Here is a 15186-nt window from a genome sequence, read left to right as displayed (position 1 = left end):
TGCATATGTGTAATAATCCGTCCGTTGTTTGGGGAGTGTGCGTGTGAGGATACAGTGCCATTCTTTCTGCTGTGTAGTTTCCTGCAGAACATTTCGAGGCAAATGACTGATTGGCTGCATCTCTGTTCGAAATTCACAAAAACAAAACAGTCAGAAACGCAGTGGTGTCGTCACGCAGCTCTCACATTGGTTGACCTATTATTACCCTCAGTTTCAAATCCCTGCGTTGCCTCGGCCTGTCCTGCTCTGAAACTATGTGAGTGTTGCACGCAGACTGGAGGGCTACCCGGAGCTTTTCATCTTCACTTTGAAACTGAATCTTTTGTGCATCAATGATCTGATCAGGAGACTAAATTTGATATAACAGACATATGATCAGTGTCAAATACTAAGAGGACAGTGGCAGGAGGTCACTTTCTATTGTTTTTACTATTTAGCACAATACTGTTCATCCTCATGCTTCATGAGTTTCTACACAGGAGAAGTAAAGAGAGGAATGGTTAAAAAAAAAACAAAAAAAACACATGGATATCTTCAGTCACAACTTCCTGACAACCCTAAATCATTTTAACTTTGGTTTTTTCCTACTACTGAGATGTCACTACAGAAGAGGGCACTGTTTTATTTACTCACCACTCCAGACAAGTGAGAATGAGGGCACTCAGGCGTTTGGTATGAAGCTGTTATTTGCGGCTGTCTTAGCAGCTTTTGTGTCTTGCCAACTAAATTGCAGGCAACACAGATCCACAGAGTGCACTCAAGCTACGCAATCTTGTTTTGCTTTTTTTTTTTGTCTCATTAATAAGGTTTGGCTGTAAACAAATTATTTTGCTCACACAAAGAAGCACTGTACATTAAGTAAGGACAAAGCTTCCAACAAACTCAGTCCCTGAGGAGAAGCCATGTAATTTCAGAGAGTAACAAGTGTTTTCTGTCGGCACCATCGGTAGCTGATTGTTTAGCCCAACCATCTTAACTGGAGTACTAATTTGCTTTAGAATAATAAAAAAAAGAAGAGTTTTTATGTTATTTTCTGTTCCTTTGATCTTCACTTGAAGATTTTTGTTGCAGCCAGTAATTCAATAAAGCTCCTGACCTTCAAAAGAAATAAATAGTGTCTGCTAAAAACAGAATTGTTTTCTTCAAAAGTTTTCTAACAATTCACAAAGAACATAAAGAAACAAAGTGGAGATGAAACAAGCCTTTTTTCTTTTCTTTTCTTTTCATATCTCTTTCCTGACACAAACTGGAAGAAACTGCGCTCACAATTTGTCTCTGTATTTTACTCCCTTTTCTTTTGCCCCGGCATCTCCTCCCTGCTCATGCTAACTTAAAACCACCCTCCAACCCTTTCACGCTCACTCTTGCCTTCCCTTTCTCCCTCACCACCATCTTTCTCTTTGTCTTTTCTGATTTTCAACATTGGCTTGCTTCTCTCTAACACTGCAAAGATTTCCGTCTTCATAGGTCATGTAGTGTATTGCTGAACTGATGTATTAAGTCTGCTTTTGTTTTTTTTTTGAACCGATAGCATTATCTCCCAATAGGGTCAGAAAACACCAGCTATTTCCTCAAAACGGAATTTTCTCCCCTCATTGGCAGATTTCTCCCTTGTTTAAAAGAAGATTTCACTTCTCAGACTAAATGACTTGTGATGATGGATATTGCAGTAGTGGATTAGAATATGTTTGAAAGTTTCATTATTTCCCTCTTTGTATTGTTTGCTAATGCTTTGCCGTTGTTACAGATCATGTCAATGGACATTGCACTAGCCCCACCTCCCAGCCCTGCTCGGCGGGGAAGCCTCGCGTCCCAATGGGTCCCGAGGGACCACGGCTTACCCGCAGAGGCCCCGGCCGACCGCCCTTCCGCAAGGCCCAATCTGCTGCTTGCATGGAGATCTCTTTGCCTGTGTCCCACACTGAAGGTGTGTGCTTGTCTTCCCAACTCCCATCCCTAAGCCTCTATAACATGCCCTCCCTCCCAACAAGTGCATGCCTTCCTCTAACTCTGGGGTAAGTGGATTAAGGCTTGATACATAGTTAACACAAGGCAAGCATATGCTAATGCAAGTTTGCAGCATAAAAGCTGAAATCATGCTGTAATTGCCAGAAGTGGATGCTGTAGGGTAAGCAAATCAATGGACAGTGAACAAATTGAGTGAATTTGCAGATGCTTTTGATATAAACATCATAACTGACTTTTTGATAAAACTATCCCCCAAGCAGTAATTACCCAATCAAAGCTTAGCAACCATAACAAGTCACTGTCTTGGATTTCTCTCCATGTTGAAACAGTGTATGTTGCTGTAGCAAGAGCAAAACCCACAGTCTAAAGAGTTTAGAGGAGGTGTAAGGAACTAATTAAACAGTGATTTTGTCTGTCACGTAAGCTTGTTAGCATGCCAAGCTGATGAGTAATTAGTTTACAGTTTACAGTAACAAGTGCATAGACCTCTTATATAATATCTCATTTTAAAACAAGTCCGCCGAAAACATTTAAAATGTCAACCAAAGCGTAGAGTTAATGTTAGCTCAATAAGCTAGCATGCTCCAGCGGATAGAATCTCAATCATTTCAATCAGACCCATTGTTTCAGATAAGTCTGTCATCATAATTATTGTGAAGCTCATCTGTGCAGTGCAATGTCAGCGTGAGGTGTAGAGAAGTAAGGAGAGGTGAGGCTTAGTGAATGGTTAATTTTTTTTTTATATCCTTCAAAATATAAACAGTCACTGCGAATTATATGGATGACGTTTTTAGAAGACGTCTTTGCACACTGAGGTAACTGGAGTTACTAAATGAACATTGGCTATTGCTACTGTATGCTCTCACCGACAGCACCTACTTCTACATGTGTAGTTGTTCATTTAGCAGTGTTTGACCTACATCGCTACTTAAAACATATACGTATATCTGCAGCTTGCATTAGCATGACCTTACAACATTTGGACTACTGGATGCAAGAAACAGCCTTTGCATTGTGTCCCTTAATACTGTTGCCTGTGTCAACCATGTCCCAGGCCTGAAGGTTGGTGCAATTTTAAATGTTTTAACTAATTGTTTTTTACCTCTTCAGTGCCTGTCTTTCTTTTTTATTTTTCTGCATCAAAAAGCACTGATGTGTTTGACACTAATGTCACAGTATTTTTCCATCCAGTTATAGTATGGTGAAGTAGTTTCTGCCTTTTTTCTGTCACATTTCTTTCTCTTCACAGAAATAGATTCTGCATGTTTTACTTTTTGAAAATTAACAGAGCACACATGAGGTTTGTGTAGTGTGGCCACACCCTCCAACTGTCTAAAAATCCACAAAACTTTGAGCCTAGGGAGGCATTTTGTAAGCTTTTTATTTAGTTTTTATGTGTTTGTGAGTGAGTGTGCAATTTCTTTATATTGCAATTGTCAGAACATCTATTTTTTATTTTTAAGTTCCAAATAGCCCTTTTCATTATGCACGCAGATAAAAGAGGGGAATAAGAATTACAAGACAACCGGTCAAGCATGATTCGCACTCTGGCATTTTGACATTCTCATTGACAGATCTGACATTTATTTTCTTCCATGTGAACTCCGTTTATTCACACCCTGACTTTGACTTGGACTGTCTAAAAATGAATCAGCCAAGTAGGCGTCATATCCCCATGATCAGTGTGGAAATCCGTGTGTGTGCGTGTGTGTGTTTCAGGTGTGTACATACAGCTTTGTGTGTGATAACAGGGAATGTGTGTGTAAATATGTTCCTCTGTCTCTGTGTGTGCAATGCTTTTATAGTCACTGTATTTCTTATTATCTCCTGCTAATCTGAATAACTCTAAATAATAACTGATAAAACATCTGTCTTATTTTCAACTTCTGATACATTGGCCCATCTTTAGGCTCGTTGTTGGTTAGATTTTGACATTCTGCTCTTACAAAATAAGTGACAGCATAAGCAAAAACAAAAAAAAGCAGATAAAAGAATGTGCCGTCACGTGAGGACTTGAAATGATGCTCCCAGCAGTTTGATTTCAAAATATTGACCTTGTTGCTGACACAAAAAAATGGCCTCTGCCAGGATTATACAAGAACATTTAATTACACAGCATGTATGAAATCTTGCACTTAGTCTGTCACTGCCAGGCGACAGACATCAAGACACCACTCCGGGACCTCTATTGATTTTGAATCAACAATATCCTCCCTCTCAGACAAAAGTGAGACACACATCTTTCATCTTAATAGGACTCCTGACATTCTCCTGTAGTGTTGGACATTTTATTTCTCTCTGCTGCTCTCAGAACTAGATATTTTCTTTGCCAGGCATGTCTGTGAGTTGAACTTGAGCTGCACTTTTGGTCTTTACAATGACTCACATAGCTGGGTGATTTTGGGTGGCAGAAATAAAAGTGAGGATGGCAGGCACTGGCCAAAGCGACTGCAGGTTTATTGAGTGGATGATTTATAAATACTGACAGACATTGTGATTTGCCCTGGAGGCAGAGAAGGTGTTTAACACTTTAATTTAAAGTATTGAAAATGTGAAAATTTACATTGGCACCTCAAACAGGAGATTGTCATAAATTCAATTCAGTTTTATTTATATAGCGCTGAATCATAACAGAAGTTATCTCAGGGTACTTTTCATATACAGCAGGTCTAGACCGTACTCTTCATAATATTACTACAAAGACAAAAACGTTCCCCCATGAGCCAGCACTTGGAAACACCTCCTTTTAGGTAGAGACACTGAACAAAACCCGACTCATGGCGCCGTCTGCCTCGACTGGTTGGGTTGAGGGACAAAGGGAATGAGCCTTCATGATCATAATATTATAGACACCACTACACAACAAAGATAAAACAGTGTTGCTCACAAATCTGGTCAACCATCAGCACTGTTTTCATATAGTGCTATTTAAACTCATGCCCCTAAGGAGAGTAGACTTGTAGAAAGCTCTGGCTGGGCAGGTGAATCGCTCGTGGTCCTGCCTGTATTTGCTTTTAGTCATGGCTCTGTTAGATTAACAGAAACTCTCCGTCAGGTCGCAACAGGCTAATCCCTCTGTAGAAAACTCAACACTGTGACAGTAACTGAAATGTCACAGTTACTCTAAGCGTAAGACCACTTTCCTAGATCACATTTTCTTCACATCTGTGCGCTGCTATAAAGTTATAAAAGTTTTTAATGTTTTGCATTTGTATGCATTTAGAACCTCTGAAAATATCCATCAGCAACGGTTTCACAGACTTCTATAGTAATTAAACATGAAACTGTAAGCTAACCGTAGGCTGCACTAACATGACACTGTAACCTGTTGGCAAGAAAAACTAACCCCAAACTTTATTGAGTGGCTGTATTGTACTGCTGCTACAGACTGTGCTGACCTCCACTGAATGAAGGCTTTACTTAAAACTAAAGGCAGAATTCAGAAAGTCACTGTCAGAAATTCAACAGTAATGAAAAAAAAAAAAAAGTTTTATTTATTAATGCAGTTTTATTTTGTCAAGCTGGCCTGCAACGTTTCACCTAGTGCTGTCGACAAGCTAGCAGAATCAAAAAAACACTGAGGGAAGGAGAGCAGTCCAGCCACAGTCTGATGCTAAAGAAGCCTGTCATCGTCTGTCTCAGGGAAAACCACCTCGCCTCTGTGCGCCTGGGTGGTAGACAGTGTCCTCCTGCTCGAATAGTGCTGAAGTAGCTTGGGGAATGTGACTCTGGCTTTAATCAATTAACAGTAGTCATCAGTTTCCAAAATCTGACATGGTGTGACAACTATGACAAGAGGGTCCTTTTGCGGCAAGTGCATTTCAGTGCAGAGAAGACGGTGTTAGACAGACACTCTGGGGTAGTTAAAGGATGAAAGCTGTTCCATCTATACACACTCCAGTGCAAAATAACCATGACATTTCGTTGGACCCAATGAAATTCTCCTGTATTTCAAAGGCATCTCTGGTTAATCAGTTTTGACGCATCTGTCTACTGAGTCATTTGGACGTCATTGCATAAATCTTTTCCAATGTGGAGACATCACCAGCTTTCCTCTTGACCAAAATGTCAGCTTGGCACACAAGATATTATATAATCTAATAGACAGCTTGCCGTGATGTTTTCTGAGCATGCTCCTGCTTCCAACACTTCCATACTATGGGATGTAATGAATATTGTACCTGCCACATACCACTTTCAGGGCTTTAGAACAGTATTGAAGATATTGTATGATACTGTTGGATTTGCATGTTAAACACAGCTACAGATTCTTTAGCAAACTTTTACTGGATCAATCAAAAATTTGCACTCAGCAGTATATGCTTAGAAACTGTAGCATTGCATGCACATATCATGGAATATAGGGAAGTAACACTTAGATTTCATCTTGTTGCTGTGTTTTGATTTAAGCACTCTACAGTCTCTTCTAACCTGGCTTAAATGTACTCTGTAGTTCAATATTTTTTCACTTCTCTTGACTGTCATATTCAAATCTACAGAAAAGACATACAGTGGGTTGTATGTCATGTCTAATTCACTAAGAGCATGTGATAAGGATGAAATTAGATGAAAAATCGACAGTAGCCATAGTCTGCAGTAGCTTTAATGTCTGTTTATTATGTGTGAACAGTCGCTTTTCTCAGCAGACTGTTGGATATTCTCTGACTGTTGCTTTGGCACTGTTGTTTATCAGTTGCACTGGGTTGCCACAGTGAAGAGCCAGCAGGATCACTGGAATAATTAAAGGTCAATGAGAGGTGCGAGAGATGAGGCCGATCTTAATGAGGCCTCCATGCCAGGAGAGGAAACAGAGGAGGGAAATTGCAGGGGAGGCCAGACTCAATGTACAGTAAACATGTCCATACCTCCTATCTTTGTTAGGCAGCATCTATGAAATATTGAAGAAATATATTGAAGACGCAGTTGTATGATAGTTCCAGTTGCCAGTGGACATGGTAACAAAGCTGGTAGTGTCTGTGTAAGGACTGTATGTGTGTGCTGTTATCAATTCATTTGTTTGTTAGTATAGAGGCAGGAGGAGTTGTTTCCCCTAGTGAAACCCTTAGAATTTAAGGCTTAAGTATAACCCACATACAGTGTCTCAGTATTCCATAGTGTACACATTTCACAAGTAAAAGAGGCAGTACTGAAATGTATTTTCTGTGCTATAGCTCAGAGCTAAGGTGCAGAAGCTGAAGGGACTTTCAAAAGACACTCAAGTCTGCACCCACACACACCTACGTCCATGTTGCCGGATAGAAAAACAAATGCTGAAGCATTAGGTCTATTATACTATTATATGGTGATACAAGAAGTCCCTGTTGGATCTCTGCAATAAATAAACTTGATCATCTTAATTATTAAAATGTTACATTTTGAGGTCAAAGATTCCTTAACTCTCAATGAATTGCACAATTAAATCTTGGAAAATCCAAAGTTTACATCTATCTATATTGGTATTAAAGCAACATTTGTCATTAGTGGTACATCGATATAAACAGGAGTTAAGCCTAGTCCCCAGGTGTCTGTCCTTGTCTCTCTAAAGTGTGTGTGGGTGTATGTGCATGTACCACTGTATAAATCTGGCACTCTGTCTGTCTCACCGCTTCAGATTGTCTGCCTCTCCTTATCACCTCCCTGACACTGCCCCACCTGCCTCTAGCTCCCTGTAAAGGTGCCCCAGGGGTCCCCATGTCCTGTCAGAGTATCACTGTGCCTGACTTTCATTAGCCAGCACCCCACAGGCTCTGTCACACAGCGTAAACACAACCCAGCGACACACAGCTAAACTGAGCTGCTGCTGTCCAGACCCACAGCAAAAGGCTATTTTGTCTCTGTGGCTGCCAGCAGCACTGTACAGCAGTGTTGTTACAATACCAGACTTTTGACTAAAAACATCTAAATATATTGATACTGCTCTGATATTGTGGAAAACACTAAGTAAACAACCAACAAACAAAATGTCCATGAATTTATTGAAGTCTTTGCCTTTGTAGCACCTCTTGTGCCGTGAGTTTTCATGTTTTGTTTTGTATTGAATTGGTTCTGTGTTTGACCCGTTTGTACACTGGGGTCCACTCGAAAATGTTTTTCTACTTGCAGCAGTATCAGAGAAAACAGCATTGACATTTTGGTTGTCGTGCAACAGCGCTGTACAGTAGCTCTTTATCGGCCACACTGGACTACATGAAGGTCCAACGTTGATGTAAAGGTTTTCAGAGAGAAGATGGATATGCGAGTAAAAGGTTGTGTGGCCACCACAGATGTTGTCAAGCAGCCTCTTTTTCAGTCACACTTTCTTTCTCTGTCTCTGTGTATATTTGAAGCAGTCTCTCCACACTCAGTTGCAACTTTCTCTCTTTCCCTTTTTTTTTTTTTCCATTCTCTGGTACTGCTGTTCATCCGTCCATCCTTGTCTGTTTCTTCGGTGCCCACGTGTGTGCATTTGTTTCTTTGGGTCATGGCGGGTGTGGTTTGGTCTATGGGGTTCATGTTGTGGGGGATGAATAGGTTATGCATCCAGGAGGGCAATGCTTCAGCAGTTTCACGGAGTCACTATGTACTCCCATGACGAGCACCACACCGCCAGTCCCTACTGCTGGAGTGAGAGAGGTAAGGGGGCTTCGGCCGCAAACCCATCAACTGCTGTCCTGCAGACTAATATACGTTCGTCCGTCCGTCAGTCAGTATGTTAGTCCGTCCTGTGGCCCCCGTTTCGTCTAAAACATGCCTAGAAGTGTTTGCTCGTGTCCCAAGGTGTAGGAGTGGGGTGATACCATCTTTTTTAGTAGTGCATACTGTATGTTTTGCAGTCAGCATTTTGGCATACAGCACCCATTTGGAGTTGTTACATAAAGTCTGCACTCTGTGTAACATTTGGAAGGGAATGCAGTACTGCACATTGCCTGGTCTTTGAATAATTCAGAAATGCAGCAATACAGAAATACTTTTATGATGGAGGCTTTAAGTACACAATGGAGGAGCTGAATGGGTAGCACTCAAACGGAGTTAAAGGAGTTTCAGAATTTGGTGCAACTGCCATCGTGTGTATGTGTGTGCATTCTTGTGTATGTCTGTTTGTTAATGTGTGAGTGTGTGTTGGTGTGTGTGCAGTGTGTCCGAGTTTGTCACCGGGCTGCTGAATCTCTCATCAGCAAATAAAACCAGTGCATTCTCAATCAGCGCAGACATAAGTGTGAGTGTGAGTGTGCGTGCGCAGGAGTGTGATGTGAAAACGGGTTTCTGTCCAGTTGTCCCTTTGTAATGTTTGATCACTTTGCTTTTCAGTGGTATTTTCCTATTTGTTCCAGTGTTTTACATGACATACAATCTGCAGACAAACCATGTTTGACTTTCAGAATATTTGTCTTCTTTGCTTGTTGTCACTCCCTCTCTCCTTACGAAATACCCTTTTCTTTTTAACTTCCTGTCCCTGCATACCACCGTTCTTTCTTCGTTGTCCATCACGTTGCTTTCCTCCTCCATCACTCTTTTTACTGATCCATAAATATCTCCTCCAACACTATTTTTCTCTTTCTTGTTTTCCCCTCTTGTCCTTCCCTCTCTTGTCACCGCTTCATGTCCTCTTGCATCGTTTCTGCCTGTGCTGTGCGTCTGTGTTTGGTGGCTGCTGCTACAGAGAGTCGTGAAAACTCCTTCAGTCGCTCGCGCAGTTCCAGTGTGTCCAGCATCGACCGGGACACCAAAGAGGCAATCACCACACTGCAGTTTGGAGAGTCCTATGGGCGCAAGAGTGACGCCCTGCCAACCCCATGTTTGTGGGTAGGCACCAGCTTAGGCATGGTCTTGCTCATCCCGATGTCCATTCCCACAGACCAGGAGGAGAGGATGGAGGAACCTGTCACCATTGGGCCCAGTGGTAAGTCCCAGTGACACTGGGGTTCATAACAAAGGTGTCGTTTATCTTACAGAGGTTTTTAGTAACTGAACACAGTTTTTCTTCACAAACAGGGATTACTAACATTTGTTGTGCGCTCACTTTTGGTCATAATTGAATCTTTTAGATCTCAGCAATACTTTGGTGAGTACAATTTTATCATAAATGCAGGTAGAAATAATGGCCAAAATTCTAGAATAACACAGATAAATTGGAATGAATAGAAGTGTTCCAATAGAAAATCCACTATACACCCGAAATCTGTTGAAGGGCTGAAAACTTCTTGCAGTCTTGTCAAATAAATCAGAAGTTGAGAGAAAAGCCATTAAGAACCTCAAAGTGTAGAGTAAAATCAAGCTATAACTATGTCATGAAACTTGCACAGTGAGATGTGGTACATTAGATCTCTAAACTTCTGGCCCAACTCAAAATAATAGTAATAATAATAGTTTTATCAGCACAAAATGTCCAGAATACATTTGTTTAACTCATCTCAAAGTATTTCACATATGACAAACTTTAACTCCATTTGATGCATTACTATAAGCGACCATGTCAATGCAACTGATGTTGCGGACATAAAACCTGGATCCATTTAGGATTTCGTGGCACCTAGAGGTGGATTACTTCCAGTAAATAGAACAGTGCCATACCAACATGCTCCAAGTACAGTAATTACCCTTTTGTAATCTATTTAATTTCCATATCACTGTGTTGTGAATAGGTTATTTCACAAATAATGATACAGTGTACACTCACTTTGAAAACACAGGACACTGATCTGAGTAAAGCATTAGCTTTTGTTTCAACTCCACCTGCATAATTTGACATAAAAACATCCACATGGACATGAAAATGCAATATTGATACAAAGCAAGGCTTTGAAAATAAGCAGGTAATTTCGTGAGGAATTAAGTGCACTGTGTTAAGCTGTGTGAGCAGCATTTGAAAGCTCAACTCTCCCCTGGTCTTAACTCCTACTAAAGGGCTTCTAAAACTTCGTAGTTTCAATTAGAGGGAAATTTGTTGATCATGGGGAACTTTGATGGGCCTTGTCATGCATGATCTTGCACTGAATTCATTCTGTGCTCAAGAGAAAGGATAGTATTTGTAGTCCCATTGTATTGGCACTCTGACTAAACAAACTGAGCCACTCAAACATGCATTACCAGTCCAGAAGCCCTGCTGTGTGAGAAAAAAGGTCTCCTTCTCAGTGTAAAAACATCAATTGAACCAAAATCCAGGCCCTTTGAAGCACCAGTTGTTCTCTTGAGACTAAGCAAACAAGAAGCCAGCTTATTACTGGAAGGTCACAGATTCTGTTCCAAGGAAAAATTGGCGAACAGAAAAGCAAGTATTGTTGAACCCTCCCTGTGTGTTTTATGCTCCTGTGGCTTCCCTGTGGAGAGTGGATAGTCGATTGTGCAGGAAATGTTGTCTTTGAAAAACTGTAGTATATGTGTAAGTAATGGATTACTTTTTAGCCAAGAGTAGATAACAAGTTATACTAAGTTTCTAAAAGTGAACACATGAGCGTTTGTAATTCTTTAACTTGCATCATCCCATTATATTGACATTCTCAGTCTCATTTTATAAATAAAGTTCATTTAAAGTAATGTGATGAAGAAACAAAACTGGGCTGCAGTGGAGATAAGTCAAGTGCTTTGAGTTCTTTTCATTCCCATTACATTTTGGATCCATCACTTTCTTGGCTTGTGGTAGTTGTGTGCTGTAGCTTTGGAAATTTTAGTTTTAGATGTCATGCCTTCTCTGTCTTCTTCTTTTGACTCTACCCAAACACTCCCAGGAGCAGTTTTGATGTTGAAGGGCTCAGTGTTGCGCTTTGGCTTCTTGGACTGCATGGGAGCTCTCATTCAGAGCCCCTATGAGGTTTGGCGGGACCTCAATGCCCCCGAGGACCCTGACCGACCGCGGAGGCGCAAGCTGGTCCACTTTTCACCATCCTCCTCCCAGGACGCCTGCGGAGATGGACATCTGGCTGTGGTGTGCTCAGAGAGGCAGGCCAAAGTATTCTTGATGCCCTCACAGTCTTGCCTCTTTGTCCACAACATCACAGAGTCATCATTTGTACTGCGAGCTGACGTGGTATCTGTGTGTAACAGTGTGTGCCTGGCCTGCTTTTGTGCCAACGGCCACGTCATGACACTCAGGTACATAGAAAGTTCTGCATGTGTTACTATTGTCTGTCTCTTTAGATGTTTGTATCAAATCTGTGCACAGTTTAAACTACAATTGAGATTTACCTGAAATTTCCATTTTTCTTTCAGATTCTTAATTTAATGTATATTTCTTTGTTAATTGACATTTTTGTTTTTGCTGCTTAGACAAAAAAAATGGCTTAGACTAGTGCTGTGCAATTAATCATATAATGATTGAGATAACATAATTATTTAGACATGGTCGAGTGCAATATTGACCCGACCCATTGCATTGAGAGTTCCCGCTCTGATGTTAAAAGTGCTGCCTATATACTGGTAAATTGTGCATCTTGTGATACATTATACTGTAAGTATTTGAATACACTTCGACTAAAACCTCCTTCCTCTAAGAGTACAGTTTGATTTCATGTGATTTGAAGGACGTTTTATTTAAGTTCTAACAGGTATATTGTTAGATTAACAGCAGTTTTCTATCTGTTAGATGTTCACACACTGTTAACTTCTTTGTTACCAAAATTGTATCAAAAAACAATCCTGAGATTAATTAATCATAATTATTATATTTCAATATCCATGTAGCCCAAAGATAGCTCTGATGTGTGCTGTGGTTTACTTTGCAGGGTGCAGTTCTTATTATATAGATGTTCCTGGTATCTAATTTGTCTTTCTTTTTCTACTCTCTTTGATCTCATCTAGTTTGCCTAGTCTAAGACCGCTGATGGATGTCAATTACCTGCCTCTGACAGACATGCGCATTGCAAGAACCTTTTGCTTCACCAATGGGGGGCAGGCACTGTATCTTAGCTCCCCGACAGAGATCCAGAGAATTACATACAGCCAGGAGATGTGTGACAACCTGCAGGTCAGCACTGCAGTCTGTCTGTGTGAGCATGCTGCATCTATGACATGCAACATCTCAGATTTATGCTATTTGATTTTATGAACGGCATCCATGCATGTATTTATGTACACATAAAGACCTTTCTAATTTTGCATCTGTGTGTGTGAAGGGATCTGCTGACTGACAATTTGTGCTGTCTCATATTTTGGTTCTGAGTTCAGAAAAGTATAGGTGCAGTAAGTAATAAACAGGTGCCATTATCCCCACCCTTGGTGAAGCCCACGGCTCACAGGAGCCATTGAAGTGAAATGTCACACTTGTCATATGTGGTCTGAACTCCAGTGGGTTGATTGTGTGGATATGTTTTTACAGTGTTTGTGCATGTGCACATGGTTATACTCATATTTTTAGATGTTTATTCTTAAGAGCCATCACTGCACTCTCACTAATGATAACAGATGTCAGATGTTGCCATAGTGCCACCTACAGGCAAACAGTGGTTACTCAGATTATGGTGTATTTCTCCTCGGTCATTGAGGAGAAGTTGTTAGTATGCACTATGTATATTATAAAATTATACTATATGTATGGACACCATGACAGTTTTCACAAAGGTGATGAAAGGAAGACAAAGTGAGGAAAACTTTGGCACTTAGACCCCACCCTATCTCAGTGATGATCAATGTATGATCAACAAATTTTAGTAATACATCCCTGGTGCACCATCGGAAAGAACTGTTTTATCAAAACTGTATTTCATTGCAGGAAATGCTGGGAGAGCTGTTTACACCAATAGAGACACCAGAAGCCCAGAACAGAGGCTTTTTAAAGGGCTTCTTTGGGGGAAACGCCAATACCTTCGACAGGGAGGAGCTCTGTATGTTACTTGGTCTATCTTTCTTTTTCTGAATATAAAGTGCTTCCATCCAGTATGTGCTAATTCACCTAAAAGAAACCATATAATAATTAATCAACATATAAAAGTCATAAATTATTCAAATCTTCAAAGAGTAATATTAATATTAACCAAGAATGTGCTTTATTTCCGTATCACCATCATCTTCTCTCTTTCTTTTTTAACTGATGTTTTTTAATGGTAGTTGGGGAAGCAGCAGCCGGGAAGGCATCCCGCAGTCTGGCACAGCATATCCCAGGGCAGGCGGGGATGGAGGGCATGAAGGTGGCGGCTAGTGGAGCTGTGGGTGAGCTGGCTCGGGTCCGCATTGCTCTGGATGAGAGAGGCCAGAGACTGGGAGAGCTGGAGGAACGAACTGCCCTCATGATGACCAGTGCAGAAACCTTCTCCAAACACGCTCATGAGGTAAGAATATTACAGTAGTAATTAAGAAAGTAATGTTCCATAAGAACCACAATTTACGATAAAGAATATATCTAAATATAATAACTTAAAATGGTCAAAATATATCTTTATGAATACTGTTGTAAACTGAAATAAAACTAAAATTCGAATATGGTAAAATAAAGCTAAATTGAAACTTAAAAATTTTTATTATTTTTATTTGAATTACCTTTGAAAATAGTACAAATTATTATAAATAATATTTAAGTTTTATTTAATTTTAACTTAGATTATAGCTAAAACACTCAATCTCTGTTGTTTTCATCCCATTCCCTTTCCCAGACAAGCTAAAGCATTTTTTTTTTTTTATAAATGTGGTGTCATTCCAAAGAAATGCACTCCAACAGGAAGTGACGCTGTGATAACTTATTCTTCACCATCAACAGTATATGATTTTGTCTTTTTACAGCTGATGCTAAAGTGCAAGGACAAGAAGTGGTACCAGTTCTAATGGCAGGACAGAGGGCTAAGGCTGCCCTTGGACTGTTGAGAGCTTTATGCCGGGACAGGGACTTTCACTCTACAAATGAGAGCTATTAAAAGAAAGACTCAAGAGTGACTTTGTCTTTATGGCTTGTGGACTAGCTAATATGTACGGCACTGTCACAATGCTGAAATGACAAGGACGGGCTAGCTCCTTGTCTAGACACGCAGTGATGAGGACAGAAAGAGGATGGCGGCATTTGAAGGACCGATGAAACTGGAACTGGAAATATCCGACAAGTCTGTCTGTGTGTGTGTGTGTGGTGTGGGTGGTTGTGTGTTGTGTTGTGTGGTTGGTTTTGTGTATGTCTGTGTGTGTGTGTGTGTGTGTGTGTGTGTGTGTGTGTGTTTGTGTGTGCGGTTGGGTTGGGTTTTCTGGACCTCACTGTGTAGATACTCAAAAGTTAAGAAACCAACAAGAAATGCATGAAACAAAAATGGATGACTATTAAAAATA

General features: G+C 40.5%; 1 protein-coding gene across 2 annotated transcripts in view; it reads left to right on the top strand.

The window, feature by feature from the left end:
- Nucleotides 1-14968, top strand: part of stxbp5l (syntaxin binding protein 5 like) — a 142687-nt gene extending 127719 nt beyond the window's left edge. For both annotated transcript variants that reach the window (XM_022740794.1, XM_022740793.1), the window contains 7 exons: nt 1748-1927; nt 9608-9847; nt 11673-12036; nt 12742-12907; nt 13652-13763; nt 13987-14207; nt 14656-14968. In XM_022740794.1, the coding sequence (XP_022596515.1) occupies nt 1748-1927; nt 9608-9847; nt 11673-12036; nt 12742-12907; nt 13652-13763; nt 13987-14207; nt 14656-14697 (1325 nt within the window). In that variant the 3' untranslated portion in view covers nt 14698-14968. The remainder of the gene's footprint in view (nt 1-1747; nt 1928-9607; nt 9848-11672; nt 12037-12741; nt 12908-13651; nt 13764-13986; nt 14208-14655) is intronic.
- The last annotated feature ends 218 nt before the right edge of the window (nt 14969-15186 follow it).

Source organism: Seriola dumerili, unplaced genomic scaffold, assembly GCF_002260705.1.
Source record: "Seriola dumerili isolate Sdu_G_001 unplaced genomic scaffold, Sdu_1.0 BDQW01000052.1, whole genome shotgun sequence".
Taxonomy (NCBI): domain Eukaryota; kingdom Metazoa; phylum Chordata; class Actinopteri; order Carangiformes; family Carangidae; genus Seriola; species Seriola dumerili.
Note: the sequence above shows the minus strand (reverse complement) of the source record. Positions and strands in the feature narration are given on the sequence as shown.